We start from the raw sequence: 14,319 nt of genomic DNA on the forward strand, positions 1-14,319 counted from the left end.
ATCCCCGTTTTTTTTGGTTTGGTACAAGAAGGTTTTGAATGAAGTTCCTACGTCTACACTCAAAACATCTTATTCTTTTATACAAAGCCTCACAAACTATAACTCTCCTTTCTCTCTTATTACACTATGAATCCACGGACTAACAATGTTTGTTTGAAAGTAAGCGACATGATCGTAATGAGACAATTGCATAATTCTTCGTTTGTGAGCGGACTTTTATATTGTTTTAGGCACTTCACGCGAGTTCAACCGAGGATTTGATCCTTGGAAATGGAATCGAGAGATCCTATTTCCAAGAATAAGGCCGAGTTGTTTTCGCTTTCCTTGTGTGTTGAGCGGCCCGATTTCTTACACCTGCATGAGATATACCTTTGATATTTTTCCTTCTTGAAATGATTTGATCTTTGCTGAAATAATTCCTCTTTAAATTGCGGATGTGATTTCACTTTTTTTTTTAGAGATATGCGAAATTTGAGAGTTTACGAAATTTGGTTGCCACCCCAACCACATTTGGGCTAGGAAGCCATATGTCGAGTGAGCCCAGCTCGTTGGGGCTACTCTGTGGGCTCACATATATTCCTTATGTGATTTAATTTCTATACCTGCACAAGTAAAATTGTCATCATAAAAACTTGACACTAACAATAATAAGGTATATGATGTTTGGTATATAAACCATGCTTACAATATCTCAGTTGTAACTGAATGTTAACGTATTTTCATGGATTGTCACGCTCCTTTCATGGTTGCTTATTATTTCCCTTTAGACATTGTTAAAGAATGGTTAATCTGCTATACTAATTCCTATTCTTTTCTTTGTTTACATGGCGGAACCGAAGAGAGTTTCACTTTGAAACTCAACGATGCCTCGCAAAGGTGTATGTGCTTTTATTCCTCGCCATTTATTTCCCTCGCTCCCTCTAAATGCATCCCGAACGAGAGAAACGAAGGAGGAGGAGCGAAATAGTACTGAATTTTAGTGCAAGCTATCAGCTACATATTCTTTATATCCTAGCTAGTTGCATAAAACCGTGAAAACTCGACGGAATGTGCCCGTCGATTTGCTTTCTACATTATATTTCTTTGGTGTGTTTTGAGACTTTTAATTATTCATTATACATTAGGACCTTCCATGAAGTAACATAGGATTAATAACAAGGTTATTTTCAATCACTTAAATGCTTCCCTAACTTAGTAAGCTACTTCATTACCTATTTTATGACGCCAAACTTTAAAAGATTTTAAAATTTGTACTTTAATCATCATTAGATGTCTTACTGATTTTAGGCTAATATACTTAAGATTTTTATCGACTTTAAGAATCAGCTTCTCAATGATACCTTACCAGCTAAAGTCACATTATTGATGTTGTACATTTATATTCCTTGCCCAGTTAGTATTATTTTCAAAAGTGAATGCAATACTTGATAAGTTTTACGTTAATCATTGCCTACTGATGTCAACGTTTTCTTTTAAAAAAGAGATAATCCAAATAGGTCTTAGATTTTTTTTTTTTTTAGGAAGAAGACTTTGTTTACAAGCTACTTTCAAAAATACTAGCTGACTGGTATAGTGACTCACTTATCCTATTTGATCCCCTAATATTTATCAAATTGTTAAAATAAATTGGTCCTAGCTATGGATTATTTTCAACGCTTGCAAGGACATGGACTGATCCTGCTCACTTTTTTTAAAGTTTAACTTATAGCTAAAGTCATTTTCCACAACTACTAATTAGTATCCTCATAAATTTCATCCGTATCGTTATTAATGCTCACATATAATGCAAGCTATTTTCTTAAATATATAAAATGCTATACTTATATTTTGAGACTATTTTTAAAAATAACCTAAGTTTGATCGGTAACCGTAATTAACGGATTCTAATGGATGCCTAAGACCTTCCCATTAGGATATTTAGAACCTAGAATTTATTAGGTTAGTAAGACCTTTAAAATTGGAGTTTATTTTAGGCATTTTACTTAGTTAAAATAGGTGTCCTAATTTACAGTTAAAATAATTAGGTGGCGACTCATAAGTTAAATAATGTAGGAATTGCAAGTATGTTGTCTTTCTTTGTTCGGTTAAAAGGAGTTATAACGGTACATAACTGGCATGCGTACATCAAACGGAAGGACGTAACATGGAACATTCATGGTAACAGGATTAATATGGCATAAAACATGAATACGTGAGTAGCAGGACATGGGACATGGGTACATGAGAAACATGGCATTTACATGGGTACCTGCATACCATGGCGTATGGACTTGAGTTTATGAGCATTGAAGTATGACTAAGACATAAGTGTGACTTGCATGGAGCACAATTTGTAGGCTTCACTCTTGAGTCAGAGACATAGGCATGGATAAAACATTACCTTTAGGATTTAGATATACCGAAAGAATGGGACATGTTTCAACATTACCTTTAGGATTTAGAATTCCAAAAACTCAAAAAAATTATTTTTCAAAATTTTTCACTTTTTTACAACTACATTTCACTAAAAACTACAATTTCAAAAACTATGGCCAACTCCAACTCCAACTCCAAAATTCCAAAAAAAAAAAATTTTTTTTTTATTTTTTTTTTTTTTATCTATGGACAAACGGGGCCTTAATTAATGAACTTGTGAGTTGTATTTGAAAAGTAGAATGGTTCTCACTTGTCAAATCTGAGATTAGTAATAAAATTAGATTAATTAGGAAGGTGAACAAAAGGTAAGTGTTCCATACATTCTTGTTATTCTCAAACAAAAACAATAAATGGAAAAAGTAACAACATCAACAAGAAGAAGGTGCAACGAGGAAACGATTAGTTACAACTCGTGACCCTAAAGAAAACTTATGTGCTTTATTCTATTGATCTTGTGCTAACAAGGTCATGTAACTAAAAAAGAACATCCGGAATGGCCTATAAAATCGATCTCCCCGTCACGTGAAATTCGTATTTCATTTACCTTTCTCTCATGTTGACACACTAAGAGGTGGAATACTCTGTTCAAACCTGAAAAAATTGCCAGGATCCACTTTGCTTTTCACCTTTGCTAACCTCTCAAAGTTGCCATCAAAATATTTTTCACCCCAAACTCTAGAATTTGAATAGCTATATTCTCCATCATTAGTGCCAAAATCAAGATCCCTATAATTGAGATAAGCACTTCTAGAAGAATTTGACAAAAATTGTCCCATTTTCTCATAAAGCTCCCTTAACCAATTAATCTTCTTGCTTGATATACTTTCACTATTATCACCCCAATTCACCATATACTGAATATTGAACAAATTTCCCTTTCTATGAGGAAATGGAATTTCAAATTCTGAAATTTCATCCATTCTTCCACCCAATGGATCCAAAATTATCATAGGCCTTTCTTCATCGCGAAACATTGTTCTTATCATTCTCCACACCTCTTTTGGCAATGGACTCTTCACAAAATCAGACGTCGCCTTTTGGTAATTCTTTGTTTCTGGCACGGTCCTGTTCACTAAAAATTCAATCGAATCGTTTGTTCTCTTAGATGCAAAATACAACGTTGCGTTTATCCAGGGTACTTCAAAGCATTCTTTCTTTATGCAAGGTAATTCAGTGCAGTTCACCACTAGATCTTGAAAACAATCTTTTTGGACTAAGTCGAATTCGGGGAAAGTTTGATTCAACAATGGGATTAACTCACCCACTCTCCCAAGAAACAACCCTTGAAATGAAACTTGGACTATTTTGTCATTTCCAATTCCCATATTTTGAATCAAGACTCTCATGAACAAATCTTGAGGCAATCTATGTGACACATTTTGCCATCTCTGGAGTAAATTTATAGTTTCCCCTTGTAACTTTCGACGCACTGTGAAAGTAGTAAGTTTTGATGGGATGCGTACCAATTTAATTTTCCAAGATAGAATGACACAAAAACTTGATCCACCTCCTCCTCGTATAGCCCAAAACATGTCTTCTCCCATCGACTCTCTGTCCAGAATTTTTCCATTTACGTCCATTACACGAGCATCGAGGACATTATCTGCTGATAGCCCAAATTTCCTCATCAAAGTTCCGATTCCGCCCCCACTAATTAGCCCACCACTGCCAATAGTAGGATACAATCCTCCTGGAAATGCAAGATTTTCGCTTTTCTTGGCAATTTCATAATAAAGTTGCCCCATTGTCACCCCTGTTTGAATCCAGGCCGTTTGATTGTTTTCGTCTATGTTGATTTCATCAAGTTTGAATAAATCAATGATGACGAATTGAGTTTCCGTTACAGAGCGAAAAGAGAGACCTTCATAGTCATGGCCACCACTTTTCACTCTAATTTGTAAGCCAAATTTCTGGCTACAAAGAATAATAGGTTGGATTTCGGATTCGTTTTTAGGGGCTATGATGAAAATTGGTTGTGCAGATGAAGAATTTAGCCACCTTGGATTTTTCTGGCCATATTCAATGAGAGATGAATATGTTGGTGATTTTGGAAAGTGTATATGTTTCTTGATGTTTATGTCTGAAGAGTGGCTATAAATGCAATCAAGAAACTCTTGTTGAGCATTAGTTTCTATCAAGAACAAGAATGAAACTAACAAAAATGGAAGAAATTGAAGTCTTCTCATTTTTCAGAACGAGTTAAGCTACTAAGTTGATGCTAGAGTGCTTGGTAGGGTAAAAAAAAAAAAAATCAAATTCTTTGTTCTCGTTTTATTTAGGTGGAGCAATCTGAACTCTGTATAGAAAATGGGAAAAAGACAATAGGCAAATTGCTTCTTTTATGGTGTCTCAGATCCAGTGAGATGAATAACTATAAATATGAGTAATTAAAGGTCACATTAACAGAGAATTGAATAAAGAAATATATATATAGCAATACGTTACAGTCAGACTTGAAATGAATTACTATAAATTAAGGTCAGTATTAACAGAAAATTGATTAAATAATTTAGAACGTTACTCTCAGGAATCTTTGACCTTATGAACCAGTTCAATTGGAATTTGGAATATAGATTAAGTTTGTACGTGAACTACACATTTTGTCAGTATTATCGAAAATAAGAACGATACTTATTAGTCAATAATATATTTTTGAGCAAGAGAACAATACAATTGCTTATCGACCTGGCAAGGACCACTTTGATTTTTGGCTGTAAGCTAAAGTCTTTGATATTTATTATTTGTAAATTATTTGTAACTTTGTAACTATTAGCTCTATGGAATACATCAACTAAATATCTTTTGTTCTTACTTGTTTGGTCATGTTAGCTTTTAAGTAGTTCATCTCTAGTTGCCAAGTCAGAAATTTCCTTAGAATATTCAAAATTTAATTAATATGTGCAAAAGTAGTACTCAACCTATATTAACGATATAATTTTTTGGTGAATGGTGTTTGACGAACCACCCTGTGTTGATTGTTGCTTCACCCCTGTTTGTATCTATTAGAACATCCAGATATATAAGTGGATCGTATTCCACTATTTGTTTTCTTTTTCTTTCTCTCTCGGAGGGTGTATTTACAAAAAATACCAATACTTTCAAGTTTGCAAAAAATAAGATTAGAAAACTTACAAACCCTATACAAAATAACAAATACAGTAAAAGAAGTTAATATACGGTACAAGAAAACCCAAAGATCACGGTGTAACCGATTAGTATCCTACTCCCCATAATTTCTCTCCCCTTTTTTTTCTCCCAGATTTCAGCAATCCACGACAATTTAAAGTAGAAACCATATTTTCACCATCACGGTTGAAGAGTCTTGAAAATTCATTTAACTGAAGTTGAAAATTTCAGAATTCATAAAACATTCAATATCAAAGTTCCGGATCAAAAATTTCGTATGTTTCAATGGCAGATGAGACAATTCATTCAATAATGGTACAACACAATGGAAGATGGGACGCATCAGGTGTTCATATGTTAATGCCGAGTTTCTTATAAATTTTGTTTTTTTCATGTTAGTAGAAACCATATTTTTTTTTTTAATTTTTTGCCGTTTAAAACCATATGATATGTATAGTTGTGTATAAAATATGTATGAATGATGAATCTAGTATGTATATATTTGATTATGTAATGTGTCGTTACTGTGTATGCACTTTGTATTAAATTTGTATCATAATCGTCGTTCTTATAATGTATTTTGTTTTAATTTTTTGACAGGTAGATACGTAAATTTTGAAGTTGAAGGAATATTATACGATTCCAAATCAAAGTTTAGTGGTTTGGTCACAGTGATTGCTGCTCAACTAGGAATAGATACAACAATTCAAGGATTGGAGATTAAATACATTGTTAGTGACAGATGCCCGCCAATGACCATACACAACGATATGGGTGTCCATGTATATTTAGACCAAAAAAAGGAAAACAAAAACTTCTTCAGTAAGTATCCTTTATGTATTACATTGAGGGATGTAGCTTTGGATTTAATTGAAATCCAAGACGATGGAGGCAGCGGTTCGAATTCTATACAATCCGTACCTTCACACAATGGAAAAACTGATCAGTTGAATGCCATGGTTCCCAGTGTTGATTTTGAGGCTGTGGAATGTGAACGAAATGGAATTATAAGCGACAATCGATATGAATTTGTTGCTGAAAAACAGATTTATAAGGACAAGGAAACAATTGTTGCGGTTATGAAGAACTACGCCTTTTCGAAACAATTCCAATTTCGGGTTAGAAGATCTAGTTCTAAAAGGTATGAAAATTAATGTTATTTCAATATGTTGAATAATATGTAAGATATAACTTTTAAACAATCCTTTCAATTATTTATGTTTAGGATTGTTGTATGATATATGTATGAAAACTGTATATAAAATCTGTTTCTGATTTTTTTCTTTCTTCCAACAATAGCTATTGTCTTGAGTGCCCTGCGGACGATTGCTCTTGGAGTTTTAAATCGTCAAGTTTGAATGATTCAGGGCTTTTCAAAATTAGATCATTTTGTGAACAACATTCATGCTCATTAAAGGATAGGATTTATTCAAGACGTCAAGCAACTACGGCGGTTGTTGGAATTATGATAATGGATAAGTATGAAGATCCAAAAAGAGTATACACACCAAAGGATATAGCATCAGATATGAGGAAACAACATGGTTTAACAATGACTTACATGCAAGCTTATAGAGCCAAGGAAAAGGCATTAAACATGTTGCGAGGGGATCCAACTGAATCATACAATAAGTTACCCAGCTACTTTTACATCCTGGAAAAGACATATCCGGGGTCAGTTGTTAGTTTGGAAAAAACAGCGGAAGACCGTTTCTTGTATGCATTTGTAGCATTGGAACCTTGTATTAGAGGATGGGAGTATTGTAGGCCTATAGTAGTTGTTGACGGCACCCATCTAAAATCAACTTACGAAGGAACTATGCTAATAGCAAGCACACTAGATCCAGGAGGTTTGTAATATTTTTTTTTAATTTTATGCTTAAATTTCAATTATAAATGACCGTATTGATTGCATATAATTTTTATACAAAAACAGGTAGTATACTGCCACTAGCATATGCAATAGTTGATTCGGAGAATGATGCATCTTGGACATGGTTCTTTGAGAGATTTAGGATAGCTTTTGGTGAAAGGGAGAATATGTGCATTGTATCAGATAGACATGATAGTATATGGAAAGCTTCTGCATTAGTATATCCGGGCTGACTCATTATGCATGTATTTGACATTTGTGGAATAATTTACTTAAGAAATGCAGGGGAAATCAAGAACAAGTCAGGAAACTATACTTTGCATTAGCTAAAGCATACACTCTTCAAGAATTTAGTGAACTCATGGGAAGGCTGGACACAATAGATAAGAAGTTGGGTGTATACTTATTTGATAGTGGGTATCATAAATGGTCTCGGGTACATGCAACAGTGAAGAGGACATGGACGTTGACTTCAAACATTCTTTGAATCTATAAACGACGCAAGCATTGCCAAAGCTAGAGAATTTCTAGTCTGTAAGTTAATGGATTACATGAGACAATTGATTGAAACTTGGAATGAAAAACACAGTGAAGAAGGGAGAAATACATTCACTGATCTTACTAATGAGTACAATGAAGCTTATGAGGATAACAAGGAATTATCACACCGCATGACTGTAAGTATTTAAACTGTATGAATAGGGTATGATTTATGTATTTATGTTGTATGTTTTTTGTTAAATTTCTGAATTTAAATTGTGATCCAACTTTTTTATGGTAGGTAAGGGCTTCCACTGAATTCCTACATACAGTGACAGATGGTATGAAGAGATTTAGTGTGTGTCTTCGAAGTAAGATTTGTAGTTGTGGAAGGTTTCAACTTGATGAGATACCATGTGGACATGCTTTGGCTGCTATAATGTACAGGCACCAACATGGAGAGGACTACTGCTCTGCCTACTACAGCAATAAAAATTTCAAAGATACATATGCCATACCAGTGGAACCTCTTCCATGCGAGAGTACATGGGAGATACCATTTGATGTGTTGGAACAAATTGTTTTACCACCAGATTCTAAAAGACCTCCAGGGAGGCCATCGTTGAAGAGAATGAAACCATTTTATGAGGTGAAATTTAAGAGGGAAAAGATGACATGTAGCAAGTGTGGCATAGAGGGGCACAACAAGAAGACATGTAGCAATTTGCCCAAATGAAATTAAATTCCATATAGCCAATTTTCATATTTTTTTACATTCACTGTTAGTAGACACTCATTACTTTATAAATTCTAAATTTATTTTGACGCAGCATTGTCTATTGTAATATGGCTAGCAAGAATTTATTTTTTATTTCATGGATGGATTTTTTTTTATTTTTGTTCCATGTTGTTGTAGTAATAAACTTGTTTTTCAATGTAATTCGTTGGAGGTTTTTTTTTTTTTTTTTGGCATATTTAATGCATCAGAACTTTAGTTGTTTAGTTTGACTGTAAAATTTGTATCAAAACGGTTGAAATATCATGGCATTCTATTTAACAACTCAATATTGTATAAAACTTCAATTGGTAGAACTTTAGTTGTTTAGTGTATCAATATTGTATAGATAATGTATCAGGAGATTTAGTTGGTATTAGTTTAGTTGTTTAGTGTATCAATATTGTATAAATAATGTATCACATAACATGTTTCATATAAAAGGAAAGTGTTATGTTAGTGAATGATCAAAATTCTTTTTAGTGTATCAATATTGTATAAATAATGTATGCACCATACATATATATATGACGTTTCATTTTGTATAAATCTTACAGTGTTTAGTGTTTCAATAATGTATGAAAATGTAGTTGGTAGAATTTTATTTGTTTAATGTAGCATTATTCTATAAATAAATGTATGAAATATGTATGGAAATTGTATCATTAGTGTATACATTATTGTATAAATAATGTATGAAACATATGTATATATAATGTATGCAACATTATGTATGGATATTGTATCATTTAGTGTATCATTATTGTATAAATAACGTATGAAACACAACAATTTTCATATATGTATATGAAACACAACAAATTTCATATCTTTTTAGTGTATCAATATAGTATAAATAATGTATGCAACATATATATATATATATATATCTATATATATATATATATATATATCTATATAACACGTTTCATGATGTATAAAATCTTATATTGTTTAGTGTATCAATAATGTATAAAACTTAAGATGGAAGAATTTTATTTGTTTACTGTATCATTATTGTAAAAATAATGTATGAAATATGTATGGATATTGTACATTTTATGTATTAGAAGATCAAATTTGGTTGATCATTGGTTTAATATAGTTTATATACTTCATGTGAAAACATGTGCAACATATATATATATTCATGATGGATAAAATCATCGTTATTATTATTGTAAAAAAAAATGATGTATCTAGTTTATATTTCATGTGGAAACATGTGAAACTTGTATATTTTGTGTATTAGAGAACAAACATGGTGGATCATTGATTTAAAATTAAAAACTGTATTAACATAACTACATTGGTAAACAAATTAAAAACTAATGATATAAGGTGTAAGAATAATAAAAGTATCATATTAATCAAACTTAATTCACCAACAAAACAATCAACTACTTAGGCCAACACCAACAAAAATCATCTTTCTTACACCAACAAACTAATAACTAGTCACTAATTCTAAACTTTTCGTTTCAGTCTCGGTAATTTCCCCCTTTCAGGTACTGGTTCCTTGCAAATTTTTGGACCACCCAATCTATTTGGTAACATTCCTGTTACTTCACTCTCACTAATAGCTCCATCACCGCTTTTTTCTTGCATAATCCCACAGCAGGGCACCATACCTCCGACGATGAAGAGCGGCATCAAAATCTTCTTCAGAAATTTCAAATACACCTTGGCTGATATATTCAGCAAATGCACATGTGTATAACCCACAATCACTGTAAATAATCACAAACATAATGAAACAGTTAATATTTAATATGTATGAACACTATTATAATATGTTAAAAACATTATATAAAGTAGAGATACATACTTAGACTCTGGATGTTGTTCTGGCAAATGATCCACAAAGACATATTCCAAAGGATCATCAAAGCTCTTCCCCACATATCTTTGGTTCGATTATCCGATTTATGTCATTCCTTTTCCCATAAAATCCAGTGCAATTGAAAAAGAGAGGTATCATGGTGGCCAGCCTTTCAACAACTTCTCGAATTGAATTAGTATGCATAGCCCCCCACCCGGAATGAATCATATACGTAGAGACACCTTCTTTTCATACATAAAACAACCAACACCCAATGGTATTCTTCGCTTATATTGACCGGGATGAGCACATTATCAACTCTATCCCAAGCAATATTTGCAATCAGTTTAAACCCACGAATAATTTTTGCCACATTATGATCAGCAGTAATAAAACGCTTATCATTTTTGTATTCCTTGTACTGCTTGTGGATAGCCTCAACCCACTTTATGAAAAAACAATCTGTTGTTGTGTATCTCACTGGGTTATTTGGACCATACTTTGCTTTTTTCCTCAAGTAATACATAATGACATCAACATGCTGAAAAAAGAATGTCAATTAAAATATAAGTAAGAATGGTAAAGAATTTCTGTTATTAAGTATTCAGTTTAACAGTCATATATCAGTTTTTATAATATGCATACTGATATATGCACATTTCATACACATATGGATATCTCAAAACAACATTCCACACAAATTTCATACATATAAACGTCAAAATCATATAATCCACATAGCACTTGTGCCAACAATGGCCACACACATATCCTAATGCCATCTCAACATAAACCACCATTCTTGCAACACCCAAAAATTCAGCTTCAAAGTATTTTTCATACAGCATATAAAAAATGAAATAAACAAATCAGAAGTTTGGATACAACATACCGAGTCTTCCCACGCTTTCCCAGTTTGAATGACATTGTAGAACCACTCCATTTTGTCAACTTTCTTAACTCCCAAATCATAAGGATTGACAATCTTGTTGTCCTTTAAAGTGTATGCTGAAATTCTGGAAGCCAACAAAAACCATAAATGTTTGCAAGAAAAATAGTTAAATAAATAATATATTTTATACATACCTGTTCTTCCGTTTAGAGACTTTAGCATATACCCAAGATGTAAATTCATTGAGCAGTGCATCATCAACTTCGAATCCATTGTAATTTGCAAAAGGATGTTTTATGTTGAAATATATAGGTGATTTATCAGAGCTGCTGCCAGCTGAACTAAAACCAGCATACAGAGATGATTTGTATTTTCAAGTCTTTCTGAGTCTTGGCTGTTGTTCAGGAGTGACATTGTTAGAATAGTAACTGTTTTCAATCGCAACAATCTGGGTCTCGCTATATGCAGGCAATTCAATGTCATCTAGAGTAGGGGTTTTGGAAACAGAATTGCAGAAACTACCCATTTTATCAATACCAACAACCACATCATCTAAAGAAGTATCTGCAAAATTCAAAATTTCAAAAAATTTAATACAATATATTTCATAAATCTTTAGAAACTGTATGAAACTAACAGATTTAGCATCTATACAATTTAACATCTCCATCATGCACAATAAGTTCATGATTCAAACAATTCACAAGTCAAGCATGAATGTACATGAAAGCTATCAGGTAGTATTAACACATATACTATCAGATATATACATGAAAGTAAATGGAAAGCTACTGCATAAAACCCTCTGTCAAACAAATACATTTCAATGAACAGTGAAGTCCTTACCTAAATTAGGAACATGTTCAGTATGAATCATTGAGACTTCTTGATGAAATAGACAATTATCACCCGCTCCATCAAACCCATCATGCACACCAACTACATTTTGCATCAATAATTATGTCCAGAAGTTAAATACTGAATTGACAATTAAATACTTTTTTTGCTACACTTTTTATACAGTTTTCTGAATGGATTTATGGGTGAGAAATATGATACCTACTAATATAATTAACACCAAATGGACTACACTCAAAAGATTGAGCTAAAACTCTATTTAGACCATACATTCATACAAAGTAATTTCAATTGTCATGTAATTAAAATGAAAAAGCCTAGAGAAATGATGCCAATATATTCTCTACTAAATAGAAGCTATGTTAATACACTTTATATATAGTTTTCATATATGATTTTTTAGATGTAAGTATGGCAGATTCTAAGAAATTTATATCAAGCAAAAGAATGACCTTGAATCTTCAATTCTTCTTGATCATGTAGACTCTTCAATGCTTCTAGATCATCTCGATCATTATCACATGCTTCACCAATTCCAGCATGCATACCAGCTACACGTTTCATACAAAAATATGAATGATAATTAAGTTTAAAAAATATTAACTGAAAAAAATTTCATACACATTTTGATACATCTATGATATATCTATTTAAGGATGTGAAATATGGACATTAATATAATTTACTTGAAATTAAAGGATTACTTTGGGTCTTCAAATATGCTGCAGCTTGACCAGATATTGGCACACTTCCATCATGCCCACCAACCGCACCCTTAGCCGCTTGTTCATCAACCTCAGCTTGTATGTCATGATACTTGTCATTCTGGTCACCACTATAGGTTCTTTTTCCATCTACAACCTTAACACCTCCAGTACCCTGTATATTAATTATGCTTTATTAATTTAAAATTGAATTAATAATATAGAGGAAACACCATCAAAGTTTTTTTTTTTTTTAAAAAAAACCTCATATTCATTATTTTCCGTCTGCCTGCCATGTAAGGACTTGATCTCTGTAAGTATGTCCAATATTGATTTATCCAAGTGTTGCTTCAACTGTTTAAAATCATCCTCTACCTGAAATAAGCAGTAAACAATAAATTTATGATCATTTGTTTATTTCAATAGAAAAAAAATAATGAACTTTATAATTTATAATATCCGACAAATACCTTCTTCTGAAATAGTTTCAAATCTTCACGAACCTATAAAGAAGTAGAAATTATGGGCCATATATGTGTTAACCAAATCATAATCATTCCATACCTTTTAAAAAAAAAAAAAAGTGAATTCGATACGTACATTTACAACCTCATTCTTCAATGCCTCAAACTCAAAACCATGTACAGATGGTGTATCACTTGTGGTAGTACGTGGTCGTGGCACGTCCGAGTAACTCGGTGAGAAGTGGCAATTCATCGTTTTGGTGTGATGTTGGAAAAAACCACCTAACAAAAACAAAAAATTACACGTGTATTCATATAGGTTAGCAAGTCTATTAAAACATTTGGGCACTAAATCATAAGTAATGCGTGCGGAGAAACCAAATACAACGGCCCCGGCCCCCGGAATATGTGGGACTCGGTCGGAAAGCAAACGAATGCGAGAGGCGCTCCCTTAGTCCCGCGCCAAAACACATCATACTTCGAGTAGGGAATATCTCGAAACAAATCAAAACATCTGCAGTGGCCACGTCGGATCACATAATCGGATATCGGAATAAGCGTACATGGCACAACATACACCACCCTGACCCATTTTATATATACTTCCCCTCACCGGGGGCGCGGCGAACAATGCGGAGACATACGCTTGAGAACATATCCGGCCCGAGGGCTCGGTGTGGGAAACATTGAGGCATCCACGAGTGGAGTAGTGAGAAACTAATGCAATAAAAAATATCCAGAGACTCAATGGAGCATATCGAATAACGAATATCGAATAACGAATCAAATCAATGAAATCGGACTGAATCATAATACGTACCTTTCGGACATCACGGCGGATTATCTAAACGAACTTTCGAGTGAAGTACATATCAAAAATTTCATAGGGCTTGGGGGAATATTTAAAATG

At 33.0% G+C, this 14,319-nt stretch overlaps 5 protein-coding genes across 5 annotated transcripts; 3 read left to right on the forward strand and 2 right to left on the reverse strand.

Annotated features, from left to right (window-relative positions):
• Positions 1-2,815: 2,815 nt before the first annotated feature.
• Positions 2,816-4,633, reverse strand: LOC132042747 (berberine bridge enzyme-like 22). The gene has a single exon (XM_059433276.1). The coding sequence runs from the start codon at positions 4,599-4,601 to the stop codon at positions 2,967-2,969; it is 1,635 nt and encodes a 544-aa protein (XP_059289259.1). The 5' UTR covers positions 4,602-4,633; the 3' UTR covers positions 2,816-2,966.
• Positions 4,634-5,529: 896 nt separating this feature from the next.
• Positions 5,530-7,867, forward strand: LOC132042746 (uncharacterized). The gene is made up of 2 exons (XM_059433274.1): positions 5,530-5,887; positions 6,142-7,867. Exons 1-2 carry the CDS (start codon positions 5,827-5,829, stop codon positions 6,693-6,695), a joined length of 615 nt encoding a protein of 204 aa, XP_059289257.1. The 5' UTR covers positions 5,530-5,826; the 3' UTR covers positions 6,696-7,867.
• Positions 7,013-7,901, forward strand: LOC132042748 (uncharacterized). The gene is made up of 3 exons (XM_059433277.1): positions 7,013-7,391; positions 7,478-7,583; positions 7,700-7,901. The coding sequence occupies exons 1-3, from the start codon at positions 7,013-7,015 to the stop codon at positions 7,899-7,901; spliced, it is 687 nt and encodes a 228-aa protein (XP_059289260.1).
• A 55-nt stretch (positions 7,902-7,956) lies between these two features.
• On the forward strand, positions 7,957-8,630 carry LOC132042744 (uncharacterized). Its single transcript, XM_059433272.1, has 2 exons — positions 7,957-8,091; positions 8,196-8,630. Exons 1-2 carry the CDS (start codon positions 7,957-7,959, stop codon positions 8,628-8,630), a joined length of 570 nt encoding a protein of 189 aa, XP_059289255.1.
• A 1,639-nt stretch (positions 8,631-10,269) lies between these two features.
• On the reverse strand, positions 10,270-13,662 carry LOC132042745 (uncharacterized). The gene is made up of 9 exons (XM_059433273.1): positions 13,546-13,662; positions 13,416-13,448; positions 13,210-13,320; positions 12,928-13,120; positions 12,694-12,792; positions 12,230-12,322; positions 11,578-11,947; positions 11,384-11,507; positions 10,270-11,032 (listed from the first exon to the last, which is right to left on the reverse strand). The coding sequence occupies exons 1-7, from the start codon at positions 13,660-13,662 to the stop codon at positions 11,757-11,759; spliced, it is 837 nt and encodes a 278-aa protein (XP_059289256.1). The 3' UTR covers positions 10,270-11,032; positions 11,384-11,507; positions 11,578-11,756.
• Between the last annotated feature and the right edge of the window lie 657 nt (positions 13,663-14,319).

The sequence above is a fragment of the Lycium ferocissimum genome, unplaced genomic scaffold (genome assembly GCF_029784015.1).
Source record: "Lycium ferocissimum isolate CSIRO_LF1 unplaced genomic scaffold, AGI_CSIRO_Lferr_CH_V1 ctg17622, whole genome shotgun sequence".
In the NCBI taxonomy this organism is placed as follows: Eukaryota; Viridiplantae; Streptophyta; class Magnoliopsida; order Solanales; family Solanaceae; genus Lycium; species Lycium ferocissimum.